The sequence below is a fragment of the Cheilinus undulatus genome, linkage group 9, assembly GCF_018320785.1.
Source record: "Cheilinus undulatus linkage group 9, ASM1832078v1, whole genome shotgun sequence".
In the NCBI taxonomy this organism is placed as follows: Eukaryota; Metazoa; Chordata; class Actinopteri; order Labriformes; family Labridae; genus Cheilinus; species Cheilinus undulatus.
The window spans coordinates 19,416,336-19,440,239 of NC_054873.1; the positions used below are offsets into that span (position 1 = coordinate 19,416,336).

General features: G+C 39.7%; 1 protein-coding gene across 7 annotated transcripts in view; it reads right to left on the minus strand.

Annotated features, from left to right (window-relative positions):
• LOC121514781 (pleckstrin homology domain-containing family A member 5-like) overlaps positions 1-23,904 on the minus strand; it is a 135,424-nt gene that overhangs the window by 51,481 nt on the left and 60,039 nt on the right. For 5 of the 7 annotated variants that reach the window (XM_041795094.1, XM_041795093.1, XM_041795091.1 and 2 more), the window contains exon 4: positions 5,733-5,816. In XM_041795094.1, coding sequence (XP_041651028.1) covers positions 5,733-5,816 — 84 coding nt within the window. Of the gene's footprint in view, positions 1-5,732; positions 5,817-20,192; positions 20,295-20,461; positions 20,720-23,904 lie in introns of those variants that run through there. The other 2 variants (XM_041795096.1, XM_041795097.1) reach the window with 2 other exon arrangements.

Below are 23,904 nucleotides of genomic sequence, written 5' to 3' on the forward strand. Positions count from 1 at the left end.
CAAGCAAATACATCCATAAAGGAAGGAACACAAAGGGGATTTTGTGCATTCAGTTTCAGAGCCTTGCGTCTTTGAGTGACCTCTGATCATACTTCTTATGCCTTTGGATGAATAATAAGAAGCCCTGTGCTAAGATGTTGCAACATAACAAGAGTACAGTTTCAGTGCTTCCAGGAAAATCTGCAAACTTTACAATAAACTGAAACTAATTGAAGAGATATAACAGATTAAACCAAACAGTGATTTTTACTGATGTGCAGCTCCTACAGCTGAGGTAAAGAGTAATGACCCTTCTGTTCCTGTTCTTAGCACTGTTAAATGTGAACAGAACAAATGGTTCTGACAGGAACGTGCACCTTACAGGACTTTGGAATGCAAATACAATAACAGGTCTTCAGACAAAACATCATTCCAACAACCAGCAGTCAGTGGTTAGTGTGCAACAACAACAAGGGTTAGGGATGGACACACGCTCATGTGTTTTACATATAAAAAAAAAAAAAAAAAAACAGAATGGGAAAACACACAGTAGTCCATCTCACCTCATAGTGTTTACCTGCTAAAGGATGGATGACATAATTTCCCACAATTCACACTAAAAAACAGAGGAAAGATAAGTGTTTTGAGGTAAGTGTATTTGGATAAATTCAGGGTCTAGCTGCATGAGGGCTTATTTTACAAAGGCTGACTATATTTCAACCCCATTCAGTTGTTTGCTTTTATGGTCAATATTTACAGCTGATTTATGCAGATTTTTATTACCAAAATATCAATTATTAATAGTTTATCTTAAAGACTCATTTTTTCTAGCATCTTCTTTTTGTGTATTTGCATTTTGGAAACCTACACAAGCCAATGTTAAGTTGCAGTAGATTATATTATACATATAATTGGACAAGTCATGTTAGGGTGTCCTCACACTAGGCCATCCGTACCGTGCCGTATTCTAACCGTGCTGAAGCCCATTTGACCCCCTCCCCTGTCCCCCCTTTGGCCCACACTCACATTGCTCAACACATCCAGGCCTGGGCACGGATACGTCACGCGCCAACGTCATTACACGAAGCATCCACCATTGATGACTCAGTATGCATAAGTGTTGTTTTCTAGGCTGCAAAATAGTTACAGATTTATACGATATCTGATCCGACACCAGAATCATTTCCCCTGACCATCAGCTACATTAACTACACAGAGCACAGTGAGGAGAGAGAGAGAAAAAGCGGTTCATAGCGGAGAGTTATCGCTAGCAGCATATAATCTGGAGCCTGATCAGAGTTCCAAGCACTTCTGCTGGATGAAACTTGGACCTTTTAACTCGTATGAGCCCCTACAGTCATTCCTCTGTGTGTCCTTATACTATCTGAATCCCCTTGGCATTCCTTTATGTGCCACGAACTGTGCCTTTTCTCAGCTAATCCTGGATGCACCAAACAAGCTCTCATGTGTCCAGAGCAGGATTAAATGTTCAGTTAAAAGTTTTTTTACCATGACAAGAGCAATTTTAACTATCTGATGAGACCTAGGGGTGAAAACGCTTTAGGATTAATAAATGATGCTCTGTTCAAATGCCAGCGATCAAGATCCCACTCTCACTTCTTCGTGACATGAAATAGAATAAGAGGTAAGTTATTTCAGTGGATGATAGTTTGGCATTATAATTTTTCAATAAGAGAGGTTAAATTAGCCGTGTGATTAACCCCGGCACACATGTATTTGGCACTCTCCTTTACGCACGGAGGATGAAAGGTGTTTGTTATCCTGTGAGCTGCTTTTTGTGACTAAAACAAGGGAAGAAGCTTTATTTTACAAACCAAAAATCCTCTTACAGTCATTAAAGCCTGACTTTGCCAGAAACTGGTCAGAAATGTGGACTGGACTGGGATCCTCCTGTCTCAAGCATGCAGCTGCTGCCCGGTGGGCTCTCTGAGGCGGGTCCTCTTGTTGTTACTTCACGCTACGTCACATTCCGCGCTTGTGCTCCTTCATTTGCATCCGTGCCATGCCTAGGCCCACCTCTGTGACGGGGCTGCGAAGCGTGCCGCGCCGAAGCACGGAACAATTGCACTCACACTGGCCAAACATACCGGTTTTTAGGCTGAAACGGGCCCAGGCACAGTACAGACGGCCTAGTGTGAGTGCATCCTTAAATAAACTGGTTCAATCATAACAAAGACTTAAAATGTATTTTCTTCATTCAACCAAAAGATAAAAAAGTGGCTACATGTTGCGGCACATGGGTTAGCTCTGTTGCTTCACAGCAAGAAGGTTCTACTCTAAATTGCCTGGGATATCCTGTATTGAGCAGGATAAACTGTGTAGATCAGTGGTTCTAAATCGTGTGGCAAGGCATACTGGTTGCCCTGGGAATTTTTACAATCATATGTTATCACTACAACTATACAACAACTAAACTTAACTCATGCTATTAATATTTGGCATCAATATGAATGCCTTGAGATTTTGGCTTGATCTTAAGTCTGCCTTGGGCAAATAAAGTATGAAAACCATTGGTGTAGATAATGGATGGATGGATAGATAACAAAAGAAAAAGCATTACTCTTAAATAATCCAAACAAAACTCCCAAGTTTGGTATGTAGACGAGGTGTTAGTGACACTTCAAAATCACTGTTTCTGTAATGTGACCTGCAGTTATTAACTTCAGCGTCATCTTTTTTAATGTCTTCAAAATGCTACCATACTTTGATACCTGATGTTTCAAAATTAAACTAACACTGAGAAATTTGTCACTCGCACAGATAATCTGGCAACTTCTGGTACCAAAATGTCACCAACAGAAGAATGAAATCCACACAGAGTGCAGGAGTCTGTTTGCAACTTTGGCAGTGACAACTAAACACAAGAAAGTACCAGAAAAGTGGTGCCTGGGACTTGGGTTGTAACTGTGGTACCAAAACAGGCATCAGCACTGTTTGTTTTTCAACATCAAATCAAATTCTGGTATTGTGATAGCCCTTTGGTATCTTGTCAGCAAAGCCATCCTGGACAGATCAGTTACCCTGTATGTGAAGCTACTCTGTCACAGTAACACAAAAGAATTCCAACATTATCAGTATATACTGTTTTTCATTTCCTACACTGTAATGGTATAAAACAGTGGTTCTAAACTTGTGTTGCCTCAGGACCCACCAGTTTCTCGAATGAAAAACCCCCACCCAGAATCTTTGGACCCAAATTTCCAAAGATTTTCCAACAACGCATGTTTAGTTAACTGTTGCAGTTTGTTGCCTAGTTGGAAAAAATATATATGAAAGGAAACAGATGGGACAAAACTGACAAGTTTTACACCCCCTTTCCACATCTTAGATTTTCCAAAGATCTTAAAAGAGTACTTCATTATCATGGAAAAATATGTTTTTTCATTGCAAGAAAAAGGACATAAATGAGTTGCAATACTAATAAAACATTTAAATTTACCCAATTTCACAGTAAAACAGTGTTAAATAAAAGGTATCAATGCATGCACACTAAGGATATAGATTTTATACCACTATTTTTTCACAGACACACATTCATGACCCACTGAAAACTTCTTTTCAACCCACTTTTGGGTCCTTACCCACCAGTTGAGAACCACTGGTCTAAAATATCCAGAACCATCAAAGGTAGCTACAGCAATATAATTTCAAAAACTGTTTTCATACAGAATATTGTTGTATAATTCTCTTGGCATTGATTGAGCATAAAAATCCTGAAATAGATATTGTCAACACAGATTTGGCAAGTGTATGTTTCATGTTACATGTCTTACATGTGAGTTAAACAAATATTCCCTCTCAATTTGTACATGACCCCGTGGAGCACTGAAAAAAGGCACAGACATGTACACTAATGAAAGAATCCTGAGGCTGACATTCACTGAGGTGTGTGAAGCCCTGTGTCAGAGTCAGAACTGTGCCGTGATGTTGGCAGTAACTTATATGACTGCACAGTCCAGAGACTAATCATTAGAGACAGTTTTACACGTGTTGGATATGTTTAGCACAGAATGACAATCACACATTCATCATGGATGTGAAAATGAGATTCATACATCATGACTGTGCTGTCTTTCTCATGCAGTCATAGTAGAGACGTCCTGTTCAGCTCTCCTTCTGTAGTTTGAATAACATAGACTGTATCTGTTTTCATTTGTTCAATTTGACTTTCTTAAACTCATAATGGTGAATGTAAATTTAATTTTGTGTTCAGGATTTACTTAAAGCACAGAGCAGATTAGGCAGTGATTTTCAGCCTGGCCTCTTTATCCCTGCGCCAGCTTAAATCCGTCTTTGCCTTTTATTACTGGTCCAGGGTGAAGATTTTACTGCTTATCACTTTTGGTACAACAGAGCCAACTGTTGGAAAAGACAGAGCTATAAAAATCCCTTCAAAATAACAATGACTCATGAAGTTTGTATCTCTTTAATGTTGTCATCTTAAAGTTGACCCCTAGATGATCTAATAGAGGTTGTTTACCTTATTTTGTCTTTTAATGTTAAAGAACTATCTGCTAAATTAGTGCTCATCTTGAAGCAGCGTGTTGGGCCTCTCAGCAGAGATGTGAGAATAACACAGCGAGGGGAGGAATGTGTCAAGAGAGTGCAGTGTGACATTTCTGGCACAACGTGCTCCTTCACAGCCTCTTTTCAGATTTTTCATCCCTGCTGATTAAAATTCAGATTGGATTAATTTGGTGAGACAAAAAAGAAGTCACTATGTCATCTTCTGGTTAAACCGCAGTTTAAATTGTCAAGCCACAAACTGAAAAAAAAAAAAGAAACACAAGGGAATTCATCTAAGACTCCTTTTGGACTTGGCAATGATTTCCCACATGGGAGTGAAATTTCCTTTAAGCAGAGCGTATTTCAATCAGCCTTCATTGCTCAATAAAATAATTGACAGCAGTTGTGATGATGAGCACAGAGATCTCTGAAAGAGGAATCTGCTAAGACAGGAGTTTTCTAAGGGAAATGAGAACTGAGTGGAGTCGATACATGTTGCGTAACATTAAGCTAAGATGTCTAGGATGGAAAATGAAAGCTGAGGCTAGTGTCAGGGTGTGGGTTGTGTTGCAAACAGTCTAATACATGTATATTTAGTACACTCACAGACTGGGATATGGAAATAAGTTGGAGTGGGAGGCTGCCAGGGAGGCCAAAGTTTTACATCGGCATCTGCCCTTTGTTCCCTCACTTAGAGAGAAACAGACTAAGTTTAGATGGATTCATAGTGTTGTTCTCCTTGAAGTGAAAGTTCAAGATGAATGGCCTCTGATGCAGTCATATGGGCGGACATGTGATGACTGTTGTGCTGAGAAGCAGCATGCGTGATCACATGGACATTAGGGGACACATCCCTCTACTTATGACAACTCAAAAGGCCATGAACTCTTGTGCAGGTCAAAACAAGGGACAGATGTGAATCACTGCATTCCCAGTTCATGATATAATGACTCTTGCAGCAACATTATCAACCCTGGCTTAGCATTTTCAAAAGAAAGCCTAATTATGCAATAAATTACAATAAGTCACGAAGTGATATTTCTACACAAAAAGAAAGATCTGATATCCAAGGATTTGGTTTACAAGCACTGGAGAGATGCTTGGAGGGTTGCAGGCACAGACTTGTGTAATGTGGTCTTCGCTGCAGGAGTTACAACAGCACACTGAACTGTAGGGCTCAAAAATGCGACCCAGTGGCATTCTAAAAGTAAAAACAAGAGACGTACTGTTCGTTGACGACAAAGATGCAGTTGTCTTGGGAGGGTAGGCTGGAGACAGGATGCTTACAGGTCACCTTCCGCTCATTGTGACTATTGAGAAAAGAGAGGAGACAAAAAGATGATCAGTGTCAGAAATCACTCACATTTCAGCAGTACATGCTCATCAATGATAATGATCTACAATCTAATTTGCTAATGGATGCCATGCTGGTTTTGTTACTCATATATTATTATAAACATAGAGATGTACAGAGTTGATCATTGTCCAAACAACTGAGCTTTAAAAACAAGAAATGCTCTGGACCCAGTGATAGCAGAATAACCACTCATGGTTCACCAAAAAAATCGAGACAAAAAACAAAACCATGGGGCCTTCATGAAAAGAAGAGGTATGTAATTACTGCCCCCAAGCAGAAAAAAAACCCCCCAAAAACATGCTTTTTTTTTTAAGATAACATCAACAAAAATCAAGGAAATTCCTTTCTAGCTTGAACCAGTTTATTCAAATGACCACAATCTACTCACTCCACTGAGCTACAGTGCCAACCAGGCACCCAAGATCTACTGGCAAAGAAACAGAAAATGGTAACACACCCAATCTCGTTGGCCAGTTAGAGTTGCCAACAACTTTCTTGTGTTTCAAATACACGGGCCAGACAAGGCCATCAAACAGGCCGGGTGGATCTGGCACCGTGTAGTTCCTAGAGCACCTCCTCTTTTTGCATTCTTCATATGGGATGTAAATAAAGTAACGCTGGTTCAGCACATAGATCAAAGGTTTGTAGGCGTAAAGCAGAAAGCCTTCCACAATAAGGATGTGAGTCTCCTCCTCCTTAGTGTCAGACTTTGTCAGTCACAGTCACTTTAATCCAAACAGTAAACCAGGACTCAGACCATGCAGTCTTCAGCCATTTTCACATGAATCTGTGGAAATTTCTGGGAAATTTCAGGCAGACCTCACAAAGTAGAGTATTTAAGTGTGGTGAGTCCCATAAGGCAGGACATGATGTATGCCAAAAGTGCCAAGTAAGGTTGGACAGTAATACTGTAATACCATCCACGAGTATTTAAAAATAGCTACGGTATCCCTTTAACGTGTACATCTATAATGAATACCTTGAGAGTATAAGTGCATTTCACCTGCAGCACTTCTGCCTGTTTGAGAAGGTGATTTAAAAGTGGTGACTGAACTCCTGAAAATGATGTAGGCCTCATCTGTAACAAACCTGCAAGAAAAAAATGGATCTGCTTTTTATATGCAGTCATAATTGGGCGTTCGATATGGCACTGTGCTACAGGCCTCCATGGCACCGCTATGGTCTCCTCTAAAATCAAACAGTAAAACATGCACTGCTGGGTGTAATGTGATCCACTGCAATTAAGTCTGGGGTTAAATCAGTGATGAGAAACGATCTGAAGTTTATTGTCAATAACCAAACATGCTGGGTGCTGCAGCAGCAATATCAGACAAAAATAAACACATTTTTTAATGAGATATCTAGATGAAATGAATCCATACTTCCTGCTGAGTAAATTCACAGCTGGACAGAGCTTATCATTGCTGCACAAAGTGAAAATAAATAATATTTAGGGCCAATCTTTAATGTTTTAAAACAACTGAAACATCATGTCATATTCTTAGATCATATCTCACAATAGTTTTGTTTTTTCTCAAGCATCTGCTGAGTAGGGGGGCAAAGGAGAGTCCATATATCCATACTGTATCTGATATGCTGTCCTGATGTAACTCAGTTCAGCAGTGAAATGTGAAAACAATGCTGCAACTTATACAGCACTCCCAAGTCCATCTATTCATTGTCTCTATTGCCTTTTTCTTGTTTTTTAAGACTTAAGACATGTAAAAGTATAAAGTCAAACATGTGTGCACTTTCCTAACACACAGAACTGCTTTTCGTAATTCATTTTTTATCTATTTATTTAAAGATCTCCTTTTTGGGGCATTTAATGCCTTTAATTCGAGAGGTGGACAGTGGAGTCAGAAACAGGGATTAAAGATTGGGGGAGAGACATGTGGAAAAGGAGCCACAGGCCTGACTTGAACCTGGGCTGCCCATCTATGTATATGGGGCATGATCTAACCACTAGGCCATGTGTGACCCGGTATAATGTGATTTTTAAACACCTAGCAGTAATACTGTATACCACTGGAAAACTTTTGGAAAGTTAACGGTAAACTCAGTCTGAAAAAACTGTTCACTGGCACTCACACAAACAGCTCCCCCTGAATTTCAGGAGTTTTCTAGAGTGTGAGCATTGGTACTGGGCTTTTTAAACAGTATCTCAGATATATGGAGGCCATCAGGCAGTGTATGTGATCTGAATTACCATTTAAATCTGAAACTATGTAGTGAGAATTAACACCATTACTGCTGTTGGTAAAAGATTAAAAAAAAGTCTGTTTCAAAAGTGAATTTACAAAAGCTATGGGGCCATCATATCCCTGCAGACTCCAATCAACTTCTTCAGTGTCCTATGTCATAATGTTTTACTTGAAAAGGAAAATCAATTACTTGTTTGAAGAAAGGGATGAGGAGTTCAGTAGCTGTTACATATTTTCAAAAATATCCACAACAGAATAGACAGACCCAGAAGTTAGATATTGGGTGTAAAGAAGCTACAGTGTCAACATCTATCCTTAAAGCTACTACTGAGTTTACATGCTGGACCGTTTTTCTATATTTTATCTCAGTGAGGCTTACTATAAACGGAAAAGAGTCGAGCTACAGCCCAAAAATAACATTTTTAAACACAGGGTACTCATGCACTGAAAAGAGCAAATACCGAGCATGAAATAGGAGGTTTAGTTTCAGCTGAGCCTGGAGAGCAGCAGTCTCCACAGCTCTGGTCTGTAATTACTGGAGGCACTGTTGGCAGCAGAGCAATCTGTGCGGTCTTGGGGCAGACCAGCGGCACCATTTCTTTCTGGTCTCCCTTCACACATGCCTATACTGCTCTAAGCTTATGTTAGATACAGATTTAAAGGAAGAGACAAAGTCTGAATAGGTATTTATGAGAAGAAAAGCAAGATAAAAGAAAGAAGCCCTCAACAGTTGACTGAAAATATCAAACTGTTCAGAATCTTTGATCCACGTGGATCTTTTAGAAGAAGTGACTTCATGCTTGCACCACAAAGTTTTCTCTTATGTGGTACCACAGCTAAGACAAAACAGAAAAGATGTCAAAATAAATCAGGGCATTCTGTGGACCTATTAATTAGCCCTGGGCATCTGTACACATTATGATGCACACTTCTAACATTTCTAAAAATAATAGTGCAAAGTTAATTTCTACATGTTATTTTGTATCAACAATGAACCATGATTTCAGGTTGTACATCCATCTATACATCCATGCATATAAAGGGTTTCTTTCAGACTTTGCACAAATGTCTACTCTGGCTCAAGGATGAACTGATTAGATTTATGCTGTAGGTCAAAGGTCAGTTTCACTGGTCCTAATGTTCATTCCTTGCTCATGAAAGAATATCTCAAGAGCGCTTTGAGGATTCTTCTTCAACATCACACGCGTCCACTCTGACCCAATGATAAACTGAATATATTTTGGAGGTTCAAGGTCAAAGTCAAAACCACCTCAGTCTTTCTTCCTGACCCCCCACTGGGCTTTCACTTTCTGGCAATAGTAAACCTCGCAGTTGTGCAGGACCACCAGGCAGTAGTACTAGTTTCAACACTGAAGGGTAAAAGTATTCTCATTAATAATGGTGATCTAGTTTCTAAATTCATGCAGTGTTTGGCTGTTTGTGCTGTGTTTAGGATTATGTGTCCATACAGTTAAGTCTCGATGGCAATAAATGGCAGCACCTTGGGGGTGTACAAGTTCATGTGAATTGTAAATTGTTTGCAAAAGAAAACACCCAACTGAACCATGTCACTTTTCTCAGAAGTAGCACTTGTACCTTGACTCAGTAAATGACTAAAACAACTGTCTGTAAATGACAGTCAATGACTGTCCTTCTTTGGTATACCAGTGGTGTGACCCATCATTCTGAAAGAGTTTGGTACAGTAAAATGGCTGTAGCCATCCTGTTTCATGTTTTCATGACAGAAATAACCATATGGTGAACCATGCTTCTTTATCAGTTTAATACTAAATGGGTCACTTGTTTACAAAATGCACCTGACACTGTTTTGGAGAAGACTTTAACTTGTAAGTGAGACCTCAAATCTTTAGCAAGGTAATAGACTGAGCGAATAAAGGAGGTAACTTTCTCAAATCGTTCAATACAGTCCGATACTTGTTCTATTCCTCTTGGTCTTTTGAAAGCAATCCACTTACACTGAAAAACCCAATTAGTGAGCCTTACTTAAAAAAATCATGCAAACAAATTGCCTTAAAAACTAAGCGAAATAACCTTTCATCCTCAGTCAAGTAACCTTGATATTGTGTGTTGCATTGAACAAAAGCTTTTTAGTGTTCTGCACTTGAGTGTAGGTTACTTTAGTTATATTCACTGAAAAACACTATTTGTTTAGCCATTTTAAATCCCATCAACTCGATTTTACTTTCACATTTATGTGAGCTTAATTTACTTTTCTCATCTGTGTAATTCTTACTTAAATCTTCCACACATCTTAATTTCAAACATTCATGCCACTCTAAGTAACTCTAAGTGTAACTTTTACAACTTAAAAAGGCCATGAATTAACACTGAATCAGGAATTTCTTTTCCATCCTGTTTAGTACACCAGCCCAGCCATACTAGTGTTCCTCCACTCAGGCAGGACTTCTCTAACAAGGTGAGTAACTTCACTCATGATGCAAAAGTGTTAAATACCTGAGGTCATTCTCGGAAAACTGTGCAGATTAAGAGATGATTGTCCAAAGATTTGGCAAACACACTCAAACTGTTAAATTTCTAAATTTTGCTTGTTTGAATGCTACTTAACCTGGTTACTGCCATCTACTGGACAGTGGTGTGAATGAGCAGATCGCCAGCCCAGTCTTGACATGTTACTTGCTTACATTAAGCTGACTGTACTTAAAACAATAGTAAAACATTGCCTTTACTCTGCAATTAAACACTACTTGATAAAACCTAATAAGTACATCGACTTGATTGTGAGTCTGCATAACTATCAGGGTTAAGAGGTGCGTCTACAGCAGGTTACATTTTGTAATCAAGAGAGTATGTTCGATTACAAATTTGGTTTTATGTCTTACCAAACTAGTCATGAAAATGAACTGGAAACGCCCCAGAGGCTCACCCTGTACTCTGACCTCCCAAATAAAGCCTTAAGTATGACTTCAATCCATTTATCCACTGAAATAGATATCCACTTTTACTGTTGGAAATCTACAAGCAAATTATCCCGTCATATTAAGTTTATATTAAAATTTTAAGTCAGACTGACTAAATTGAAGTTTCAAACCTTCAAATATTCCCCTTAACATGAAGTTGGCCAAGGTTTCAGGGCTACATCTATAAAATGTAGAGGCCCTCCTGATGTTTGAAAAGTTTTTGCAGATGTACTGTTGACACGTGTGCAGAGAACGGTCAGTGTTTTTAAGAGAGGGGTGTGTGACATAAAAGGGGTCCCATACCTTTATAGATGGAAGCTATTTGAGAAGGTCCTACACATTCCCAACATGACCTACGTGGTATGGGAGGACATGATCTACTAAACCTCAGTGGAAAACATGGGGGCCGTGTAACATGATGGGTGTGGCTGTGCGTAGGCAAAAAATAGAGGGGATTAAAAATAGCAATTTACACTTCCTTTTTTTTGGCAAACTGAGGAAAAAACCCTCGACAGTCAGTGTTTGTCTCTCTTCAAATGACTCCTCCAGCTATGTTGTCATCCTATTCAAATTGTGCAGTGGAGCAATTCAGTATATCACTGTGACAAGCTGCCAATGCTGATAAAAAGCATGACTGCCTCCCACACTGCAGCATACTTATTTAAAATCTATATCCTCCACATGGCATCTGTAGTTGATTGCAAATATGACTGAGTCAAATTGCAAAACAATTATTGACAGTACGTGTAGGATGGCTGCATAGTCTTAGACAGCATTATGGTCCTCAGAACACATTACCATATAAAAATGTAAACAAAGTTGATGACAGAAATCATTGGTAAATCAAAATAAACTCAAACTGTACAGTGATTGGCTCAGGGTTTTATCTTTTATGGAGGCAAATATGTTTTTAAAAATATCTCTACCAACTTCTGGTCACACATGTCGTGGAGGATGTGGTCTGTGGTCACTACAGTCAAGATTAGGTTGGCACAGAAGCAACTGGCTGTACAGAAAGGGGAGCATATGGTCGCGGTTTTTGAGAGGGCAACACCATGCATGCTTTTCATTTACGGTTCAGAATTTCTTCTTCTTGTTATCCAGAGTGAGGTGTTGGTTTATTGGGTGGCTATGGGTGAAGGGCACCAGGAGGCTCCTTGCCTCTTGACCTCAGATGTTTACAAGAGGGGAGCTGGGAGTGGCTGTAAGAGCTGACCACCCTGTAGAGAGGAGGGCTGGGCATTTCTCTGCTTTTTAGACTGTCCTGTCCACAATAATTAGCAGTGAGCCGCAGTAATGAAGAGCTTAAGGTCCGGGGGTCAGTGCTGCACAGGCTTAGCTTTTATTGTTCTGGGTGGGTCTTTGATCCCTCGCTCCTTTTATACAGTTTAACCACAAACAAGTGAGGGGCTCCGAAAAGGATCTGTACATTAGAGAGGGGTAAAGGTCTCATCAGTATTGACAACATATGGTGGAGTTTTAACACCAGATTTTGGGTGTCCCAGATGGACCCTGAAAACCAAATCAAATTTGGAATTTAGAGCATTGCTGTATGTGTTTTCAAGATGAAAGTTGGGGGCAGAAATGTACAATTTATTTAGGTTTTCTTAAGGCTGAATTCCAGTGCTTTTGAGAATTGTTAACCACTAAGTTGTCGTTTAATGTTGATTAAAACAGCAAATAAAGACTGCTAGTGTTTGAAATCATCGTCGAGCCTCTCCACCCAATTCATGACTCCTTCACATTACCTAAGAAAGTAAACATTGATTAAAAAAATAATGTTAAGCCATTTGTCAACCCCTAAGGAGCCATGGCTAGGTTTACTCTCATCCTTACAGCTTAACATCATACAGACCTTGTGGTCATTTGTTTTGTCAAATTTCTCAGTGTTGCTTAACTGTACAAAACAGAGTGGAGCTGTGTGGAAACACAAAAACAAACACTCAGAATGAAGAGTCAGAACTGCTGCAGCTTATTTGGAATCAGGGATTTGTGAAAAAAGAAAAGGCTTTTGAAACCACATCTGCAATTTTAGCTACGGCTAATGGAAAAGAAGCTAGACTGTGCAGAAGAGAGGGGAAAAAGTCAGATGAAGACGGGTGATTTGTGAGGTAAAAAACTGATTTATTGGTAACTATTCGGCCATTAATACTATCCTGGGGATAGTATGACTGAGATCGGTTAACCTAGTTTATATCACAGCTTATCACAACAAGAGAGATGACCAGTTATTTTCTTTCATATAGGGTGAGTTTTTCCTCCAACACTTTTTGCAACACTTTCATCAATGGTTTAAACGCCTGAGTTGTGCTCTGATGCACTCGGGTCAGAGTCCAATCATTAGCTCATTTTGCTTTAGCATTACAAGCAGCCAGGTAACCAAACATCACCCACACATGCCGCTGTAATCAAGCACGGTAAATGGGTAAAATATGAGTTAATTCCTTTCAAACTGTTGTAACAACAGCAACATGTGCTCGCCGCCTCTGTCGGCCCGTCTGGGGCTTTAAACACCTGCTGCTTTGGCTAGTCTCAGTATATCTGCAGCGATTCATCTTACAATAGTTTAGCCTTATACCCGACAACTTCAAAGCAATTTCAAAGTCGCAGACAAAATTCCAAGTCGGTATGAATCATGAGAGTCTCGCTAGAGTTGCAGCGCGCTCCTGTGATATATCTTCAGCCTTTAGCTGTTTTTGTTTCTGCTCCATTGGTCTATGGCCAAAAGTTGTTGTGGTTGTGAATTTCTACCAGATGCATGATGGGAATTATTCTCAAAAGGAGTTTTATTCTAGTCTTAAAGTTAGTTTCCTAAGCCAAAATCTTAGTCTGTAACTAAAAACTCAGCAACTTGCTGACAAATTTAGTTAGATGTGAGAGGGTCTCAGATGTTAGTCTTCTTAAAGTCTTTAGAAAGTTTCATCAAAGTCCTTTAGAGTAAGGCCAGCATAAAACAACTGTTTAAAGGTGTGTTTTAACTAAAAACTTTCTTTTTTAAGTCCCCGATGAGTCACAGATCCAGATTAACAGCTAGGATCCTTGCAATGCAGCTAAGTGTAATGAATTCTGTGTAGGACATGATCATTAGGACATGATCATTATCCCAACTCAACATGTATTGTGATACGTATAGTGCAGTGAGGCTGTGGGAAATACCCAGCCCTCAAAGACACACGCTTGAATGTGGGTTTCTCACAATACAGGATAATAATATTTGCATGTAGCCCACAAAAAGTCTTGTTCCCAAAAGAGTCCTGCCCTTCTGTACTCAAAACTTCTATAAATATATTCTGCCTTACCACAGCAATTTTTCCCTAATTATTTTTAATTGAATGCCTTTCAAGCTGCCTTAGGTCCTGCACTGAGAGGGCAGCCTGCTGTATGGAAATGAACAGTGCAGGTCAGAGTAATCAAGCAATCCAGCTTTTTGTCCTAAGGATATAATTTAATGATACATATTCCATGCAGTAATCACAGCCTGGTCAGTAGCATGAGAAAGGGGCATTTCAGCATGCAATGTTGACTCCTCAGACTCCTAAGTCCAAAATAAATCACCCTTAGCTCTGTATAAACACAAATGACTTTAGTGTGATAGTTAAAAGTGTCTGTATGGTCTTCTGATCCAAATAAAATCAACATCAAACATTTTTAGGTTCTTTCTAAAAGCCTGGACGTAACATGGAATCATCCAAGCCAAGCCCACAGATGTCCAGAAGGATAATTTATTGGCACCTGAACAAATAAAAGCACAAATCACCAAAAACAAGCCGTTTAGTGATAATTAATTCCCCTGTCAATGCTCATAAATCTAATCCTATCACAGGAGGGAACTTGGATAAAACTTTGCAAAAGGCCAGCCAGTGGAGACTGATTCACATAATCAGGTGAGCACTCCTAACTAGCAAAAATAAAGACTTTGGCTGCACTGCAACTCCTCAATACCACACGGACATTGACTGAAGGTATGAATAGCCCTCCTCACAAAAGCTGAGCAGAATGAGCCGACTAGGCAGTTTGTGTGTGGGCATGTGGAGGGCAGCAGGAGAAAAGACAAAAAAGACAAAAACAGAGGCTTTGCTGTCCCCATGAGAGGCCACATGAATTGCAGTGTAACAACATGAAGCAATGTTCTATCACAAAAAGCAATACCTTGCCGTTACTGTAATATCCAGGGTAATGTGGGTCCATATCTAAAAAAAAGTTGTGGGAAAACCTGCACCAGGCCATGGTAATTACTGAGAAAAGAGCAAGTGGCTTCAGCTGTGAGCCTGTGACACTTTGACTTTCACCTTAGACCTCTGTACTTAACCACAGAAACAGCTGCTCACACGGACCCCAAATCAGATTTTTCTCTACAAACAATTCAATTAGCAGCTCCTCGAAGCAGCTGTGACCGTCTACAAAGTGTGTCAAGGTGACACTGCTGAACGGGTGATTCAGGAAGATTTCACAGCCATGGAAACAAGCCTTCCACCACCCCCCCTAAAAATAAAGACTGAAAATGAAAGTGTGAAGAACATGCGGGACTATACTTGGGGTGGAACTGCCACAAATGTTTGTCAAGCTTGGTTGTGACCTCATGACCAGGGCCAAAGTGTTACAACTGTCCCTCATCTGACAAGAGAATCAGTTCCTTAAAGGTCTATTTATTTATTTAGGCTGACTAAAACTTGAAACAATACAGACACCATGTCAGTTTTGATTTCAGAATCCATTTAAACCAGAGGCAGGCAGGTTTTTAAGGCTCCATAGAAGATACAGTGCCTGGAAGCAGCAAGGGGTGTTACGTTTACAAAGGTCAAGGTTCGGTTTGTATCTCAGTTTTGGTTCAGTACAGGTTCAGTTCAAAATTGTTTTTGAGGTTCTCTTTATCATTTTTAGCTGAAACTGCAACAGTGTTTGTTCCATCTTGTGTTGTTTAAAATTACCGGGAGAGTTGGTACAGTCTGTGGCATACTGTGCATTTTAAAAGCAACCCAGCAATTAATAACATATCCTGACTTGAAATTATAAAATAAATAAAACAGAGAAAAGCTAAATTAAATATGAGCATCATGGAGCAGTGAATCAGATATCTGATTTATAAAGTGTGCGGTCAATAGTTCTCAAAGAAAAGCGAGTGTAGGGCTTATTTGTGCACACTGCTCGTTTGAAGCAGTAACGAACTTCAGACTGGATTATGTAAGCATGGAAAGGGACACTGTGACAGGACTTGAACACTTTGAATATACTTTGAAACCAGTCTCCTCTACTGTATCTGCACATAGCCTTTAAAACGTATTAGCATCAGTACAGTCTTTGACCCTCTCTGCTTTCACATCCAGAGGCTTTTTAAAAACAAAGCGGAGAAACCGAGGAGAGGGTTCAGAAGCCGACGGGTATTGTGGATCTTCTGAAGTTTCTTCTTGCTACTGTGTGCAAGTTTTCTTCTTGCATGTTCTTGGTTTGTTGTTTACAAGCAAACAGTTACAAGCATTACTGCCACCTGGATTGGGGTGCGGATATCAAATAGAGGCCTTATGTGTTTGCTTTTTTTTCTCTATTCGGATGGCTCTGTTGTGTGACTACAAGCACCAAACCATCACAAATACAAAATCTATTTTTCAGAAAGTACGACAGAAGCATACATATTATATGATTTATTGGTGTTAGAATAACCCTTTCTGAGATGCATTGTGATGCAGACGTGGACAACCCCGCATCAATACAGAGGCAGCTCATAATTAATGCAGATGGGGGCTGCTTGTGTATTTTCCCTGCAGCATAAGGGCCAACTGTAAATACTCAAATAATAGCCTGTGTAACGCTACTCAACCAAGCAACTCCAGTGTTATAACAAGGCTGGCAATAGGAGACGGAAGTGCCAGCGGAACGACTGCAGCCAGGTGCTGTCTGCTGACAGAAACACAGAGAGAAAGTGAGTCAGGGAGAATTAGAAGAGATGGCAGTGAAAAAGAACCTAATCGTAAGACCAGTCAAGATGCTAACATGAATCCACTGCAAGAAAAAAAAGTTTTGCACATTAAGCAGTTCTGGGACTCTGATTTCAAGGTGCTTTAAGATCCTGATGAATCAAAGACTGGAAAGCTGCAAGTATTACAGTAATGTTTTGACTCCAATAACTTTTGAATTTAAGTGAAAAGGTGCTAATTGCTAACTTTAGCCTTAAATTGTCACTTATAACTTATTTACATTAACAAGGGCAAATCATTTCTCATTCTCACCACATAACTGATTTAAGAGAACATAAGCTAAAGTAATGGAATTAAGTCAAACTGATTCTTTACATAATTCTACAAGCTAGTGCCATTCCCCTAATTAGGAATGAGTATTGAAATCCAGTACTGACATAATACCTGTACATACACATCTGATACCTACTGGACCAAATAACAACACAGATACAGTATTTGATTTCTTTTTGACATCCCGCCATCCTAATGGGACCCTGCTGCCATCCCAATAAAAAGCAAGAAATACATAACAGTATTTGTTTGCTTTATGTGTTAAAGGCCAGCTCAGACTACACGATTCTTTTGGTAGTTCACGATGGCACCATGTCAGACTATGCAACAAAATCTTGTCCTGTCTTGGCTGACAGCCTGGCCACACCACAAGAGTGGTCGGGACCGCTCGGCATATGCTGACGTCACCACTGTCTCCGCAACGGAGTGCGAGTTCACAGGTTGTTGGGGGGCGGGCCAAAGAGTGTCAATCACTCTACAACAGAAGCGCTCGGTTTGACTGTAGCGTTCTTTTTGCTCAAAAAATGAAAGTAAGAAACAATTATGGATTGGATTATGGATAATAAGTAAGGATGTATCAAAAGGAGAACAATATGGACCGGCTCTCCTTCAGATAGAACTTAAGGTATGCATGTGATAACGTAAATAAAATAAAATAAAATAAATGTACACATTAGTTTTAGGGAATAAAAGGGAATAAAAGTGGTAAATCTTGTAAATGATGATGCAAAGATAATGAGCAAATGTTCTCCTGTTGTTTGACGTCGGGATTCATGTAGTTACTGTGAGGTCAGGGTGTCAGACTAGACGACGATGTACGAAAAATTCTGACATGCTAGTCTTGATGAATCGTGGTCGTAAGGAATGGTAAGAAGTCTTGGACGCGTCATTAATCATGTCACACTACTTATTGTTCCCGACTGAAAATCAGGACGACAAGCTGCGACGTCACAGTCGGGCTTAAATCTGGCTGAATTCGTGTAGTCTGAGCCGGTCTTTAGTTACACCAGTTTTCTTTTCTTATCCCGTGTTTGACTGGCGGCTTATAAAGATGTTTCTGCGAGTCATTTAAGATACCCAGACAGCTTTATTTTTCCCACTGACTTTTAACACACTTTTTTTTTCTCTCTCAAAAGTACTGATCCAGGTACTGTAAGGCACCGCCACCATACAAAAAGTATCAATTTGGCCCAAGTATCCAAAAAACAACAGCAATACCAAACCCTACCCCTAATGCAGCGTTTCTCAACCTTTTTTTCTAGAAAGGCACCCTCTCAGAACCATTAAAATGCCTTCATATGGCCCTAAAAAAACACTTTGACATATTTGTCACTCCACAAACACCTGAAAAACTGCAAATCCAAGATCTTTAATACTGCATATGATGTAAGCCTCTTCATTCACTAGCCCTGACACTGGTGTGATGTCAGAAAAAGGTCATGTGAGACAATTTAGATTATCTATAGCAGGATAGCTTATGATCTTCATATTCATGGTGATTCTTAGTTAAATTTAAATTATTCTGAAGGCACCCTCTGATGATGCCATGGGACTTCTGGTTAGAAAGGCTGCCAAGAAGTATGTATGCTCACTGCAATCATTCAAAATAAACCTCGGGTTCAGTAAGGATGCCAAAATCTGTATATTACAACCAGCATATTACCTAAGAGGAGAGTTTCATACAAGCTTTAATCATTTTTCTGGTTTATCTCTCATGATTCAAAGCCTGAAATCAAACATGACCCCGCCCTCCTCTCCCCCTTGATGTCTGCAGCTCACCGAGTGCTGGGGTTGGACTATGAGTCAATACCAGAGCATCTGTATGTCTTCATTACTGCTGACAGGTTCTTTTATGAAATCCGTGTCTCTTCTACGTGGTTTATTGGGTTACACCACAATAAAATAAAGAAATACATTATCTAAGATTTGTTATTGACCACTCCTTTCACTTCAGATCCTATCTGATGGGGCTGCCTGTATAATTCAAAGTATTTGGAAAACACAGAAAGCTCTGTACTTGGAACAGCACAGCTATGCCTTGCCTGTGATAACAACACTGCACATGTGCTGAACCACTCAAAACTATCTGTCTGATCTTCTTGACCACAACCTAAAAATCAAAGAAGGGGGGATCAAAATGAACTCCAGGCTCGCCATAATGTTACAGTCAGACAGATGGTGTTTATGCATGGCCTCAGGCTACAGTTAAAGGAAAAAAGGTATTTTAAAAATGCCTGAAAACACATCATGAAGAACACGTTCGACTACTTCCAGTGAGTTTCCAAAAATTCTGTCATTAACCACAAGATCCTAATTATGACTGAACTGATCATGGCTATAGCAGATAGAAGTTTCTGTGTAGAGCTGTCAGGGATACATACTACCATCTTATACAACATAATGGATTGCAAAACAGCTTATTTTAAAGCATGAAATGATGCCTGATACTAAAGAAGAATGGCAATGAAAGCATAGTTTTGTCAAATATAAGCAAAGACAGTAAAACATCATAGAGTGTTAAGATTGAAAATCAAACTTCACTGGTAGTCAAAAGAATTCCCAGACCAAATAGAAACTGAGAAAGGAAGTAGAAAAGTATTTTCCCTGCAGGGGTTTGCCTTCTGCTGTGTACAGTTGCTGGAAAGTCCTGGGGCTTGGCTTTACTGACCAACAGATTATGAGTTTTTAAATTGAGAAAGATCATAATCTGAAATAGCAATTTCCCATGTCCAAAGTTCAATCATGAGGGGAACCAAACAACAATAACATCCAGAATTTTTATCATCATAGAAATAGAAAAATAGAAATTATTAGAGGATACATTTTTTTTTAAATCAAGAAAATAACTGAAGTATTTAGACAAGTAGGTGCATCTTTTAGCATACAGATCACACTAAATCAAACCAAGCAGAGATGTTTTCATGAAATGATAGCTACAAACCGTATCAGAGTCATCTGTAGTAGTGTCCAGTGTAGAAGAGGCTCTTTGCGCATACAAAGTCAGATGGAGAAACTAACAGAGCCTGGCAGGAGCTCGTTATGACTGTAATACAGAAGCTAATCAGGAGCTGCACCTAAACAGCCGTGTGATAGGTAAGGCACCGCCGTGAGCACATTAAAACACCCCACATACCTCAATCACATCGCTTAAAGCCAACCCCACTCATCACACGTCGCACAGACCAACAACACAACCGCTTTTTTACTTACAACGAAAAGCTCCCATAAATGTCCACGCACTAAAAATATCGCAGTGAAGTCCAACGGGCCAGAAAACACCGTGCTGATAAACCGGTGCTCGTTTTATCCAAACGTCAAATGTAACGACGTGAAGAGTTTCTTGTCACTTTGAAGGAGAAGCGTGTGTTGAGAGGTGCGCACAGACTGCTGCTGCTGTGTGTACAGAGCACGGGCTCTCGCGCTGACTGCTGCTCCGCGTGCGCCAGTGTGTAGTAGAGGCACACAGAAACCCGAGGAGCGGTGACGTCACGGTCCGGATGTAAAGCAAGCAAGGTGGCCAGTGGCGATTTTATTATTCCCTCCCTCCGCCCCGCATAATTACAAACTGAGCCGAGGCAGGTTGTAAACACTCACAGAGCTTCAGTAGAGAGACGGTGTCGTGTTAAACTCATAGAAGACAGCTGTGCTGGCTAAAGCACCCGGGAATAATCTAGCCTTTACATTTAACTGGCAATTTTCAGTACGAGTCACGGCATGATAAAGTACGGAAGCCCGTTTCCGCTGGTAAAACCAGATGAAACGTATCTTTGCTAAATCAAATTTAAAAAAAAACAACAAAACTTCAGCTTAACTTTATGGCCTTTAAATGACTTTAAATGACAATTTTGTATTATAATGTCGTGATTTCTACTTTTGACTAAAACGTTTTAAACTTCAAAAAATTGAATCCCAAAGTAATTTTTTTATTGAGGAATCCAATTTTATATTGATATGTATTATTATCATTTATGTTGACATACTGATATTTATACATGCATATATACCAATTATAATAACAGAAATGAGTTTATAACTTCATAGCAAGGTTATTATCGTTAACTAGGACTAACTAAATAACTTAAGATAAATTGTGAAAATCATTTTAGTTAACTGAAACTAAATAAAAACTAAGCTCTAACAAAGATGAAAACTAACAAAAACTGTATAGTGCACTTACAAAACTAACTAAAATAAAATAAAAATCAAAACAAATAGCCTAAGTTTAAGTCTTTGACACAACCAGACTGACTGGTACCTACACCCAAGTCTGGGGAACGTAAATTACCTGAATTGATTGATAAAGGCTTCACACAGTGGTAGTTTTATGTCTGGAGTTGTATTCAAACATCATCTTTAGATAAAAATAATAAGTGAAAAGTAGCATGTTTGAGTATGTTTTTAAAAATGATGTTCACTCATGTGAACTAACACTAAAATTAACAAATACTAAACATAAACGAATGACTTTGCAAAATAAAATCTAAACTATACTAACAAACCAGCAGTAAAAACTAATCAAAAATAAAACTGAAATATCACGCTGACATAAGTGTTCAGACTCTTTAAAAAAAAACTTGAATTTAGCTCCTATTTCTATTATTCTTTGCTGAGATGTTTCTACACATTGATTGGAGTCCACCTGTGTCATATTAAGTTAAATGGACATGATTTGGAAAGGTAAAAAACTTGCTATAGAAGGCCTTACAGCTGACAAGCTTTCACACCTGCTTAGATTTCATTTGGAGTTTTTGCAAACTCCAAGCAGGCTTTTGCATAGAGAGGTTTCTGTCTAGCCATTCTGCCATCAGCCCAGATCACTGGAAGGCTTAAATAACGTTGTCCCTCTGGATCCATCTCCCCATCTCCACACAGGATCTCTGGAGCTCATGCAGAGTGACCATGGGGTTCTTGGTCATCTCTAGTACCAGGGCCCTTCTCCCCTGATTGCAGTGTTTTGCTGAATAACCAGCTTGTCCACTGTGCTCTTGGGAACTTCTAGTGCTCCTTCCAGTGTCTTATCCAGATCTGTGCCTTGCAAAAAATCCTGTTTCTGAGCTCGGCAGGCAGTTCCTTTGACTTCATGGCTTGGTTTTTGCTGTGATATGCATTGTCAGCTGTGAGGCCTTCTATAGAGTGGTTTGTGCCTTTCCAAATCATGTCCAGTCAACTTAATTTTACAAAGGTGGACTCTAATAAAAAAGTAGAAATATCTCACTAGAGATCGAGAGGATTGAGGGCATCTGAGCCAAATTTCAAGTGTTATTGCCAAGGGTCTAAATACTTATGTCAATATGATATATCAGGGTTTTTTATTTCTATTACATTTGCAAGATTTCTACAATTCTGACTTCACTTTGTCATTATGGGGTACTGGGTGAAGATTAATGAGAGTGAAAAAAACTGTAGCATCAGGCTGTAAGTGAAGGGGGGCTGTGTTTTTGTCGTTTTCCCTTTCTCTATGGAATGAGAATGGGTTTCTAAAAGTAGGAAATATTAAACTGAGTGAAAAAAGATCCTAATCGACCAACACTTCAGTACAAAACCACATGGAATGTGTGAGATGACACCATATCCAAGACCCCACAGAAGCTGTCACATTGTTTATCTAAATGTGAGCTTATTTTTCTGGTGTGAGCTCAGAAATTTCTGGCATTTGCTAAAGTGGAGAGGTGCACCTCCCTCTGCTCATTCTTCTGCATGTCCTGACAAAGGAGTATTTTTTAAAAATGAACTGTGGCTTCAAAAGTCATTGCTCAAGTATCTTGAATCATCCAGTTAGGTCTGTGCATTTGTTGTGAAATACTGTACCCATACCGGCTCACACAGTATCACAGGTCTGGTTTTCGCTCTTATCCAGCTGATGGGACTGTGCTATCTGGTTAAAGCGTGTTAGTTTCTAAAGGATGAAGTGAGAGAAAGAACTGAATATTAAGTAGTTTCTGCAGGGAGCCTGCAGCTATTGAAGACATGAAAGCCCGGACAATGACCCTGGCCCAGGCCTCGATGCCAAACAGCTCCTGCACTCACCAACCTGCTGAGTGTAGTCAATGGTGCAGGAAGACACCACAAGATGGTCAATACACCATTAGTGTGCCTTCTTCTGCATATTTTCTCCTTTTAAGGAAACTTTCACATTTCTGCTGCTGAAAGTGGCTCTCACAGTCACTGAGTTCCGACCACTAAACAAGCTACTAAATGTGTTTTTATGAGTTGTAGAGGCATAACAGATATTAACACCAGCATGATGTGAACTACCTTGACCAGCTCAGCTGCATTAATAATGCATTATGCTTCAATTTCAAAGCGTGGGGGGGGCTCAGTCCTTTAGCTATCCCATAGTTCTCCAGGGAGGGCCTTCAATGCTTGAGCTGTAGTCAGGGGATAAACACCACCTGGGGTACAGAATAGACTCCACACCCAAAAGAAACCAGAGAGAAGATGGAATAATGAGTAACTGGAGGATATATGATATGATATGTTGAGACACAATCCATGGAAAAATTGATCCAAGGCGAATAAGGAGTCCAAAACCAGCTCAAAAAAAAAGTGTCAAAGGAGAATCTCAAAGCAAGCTGTTCAGCCATCTGTGTATGTGCCGTGTGTTGCAGCAGGAGGGCTTGTTTTTTGAAATCCAGGATAACTAAATCGATGTT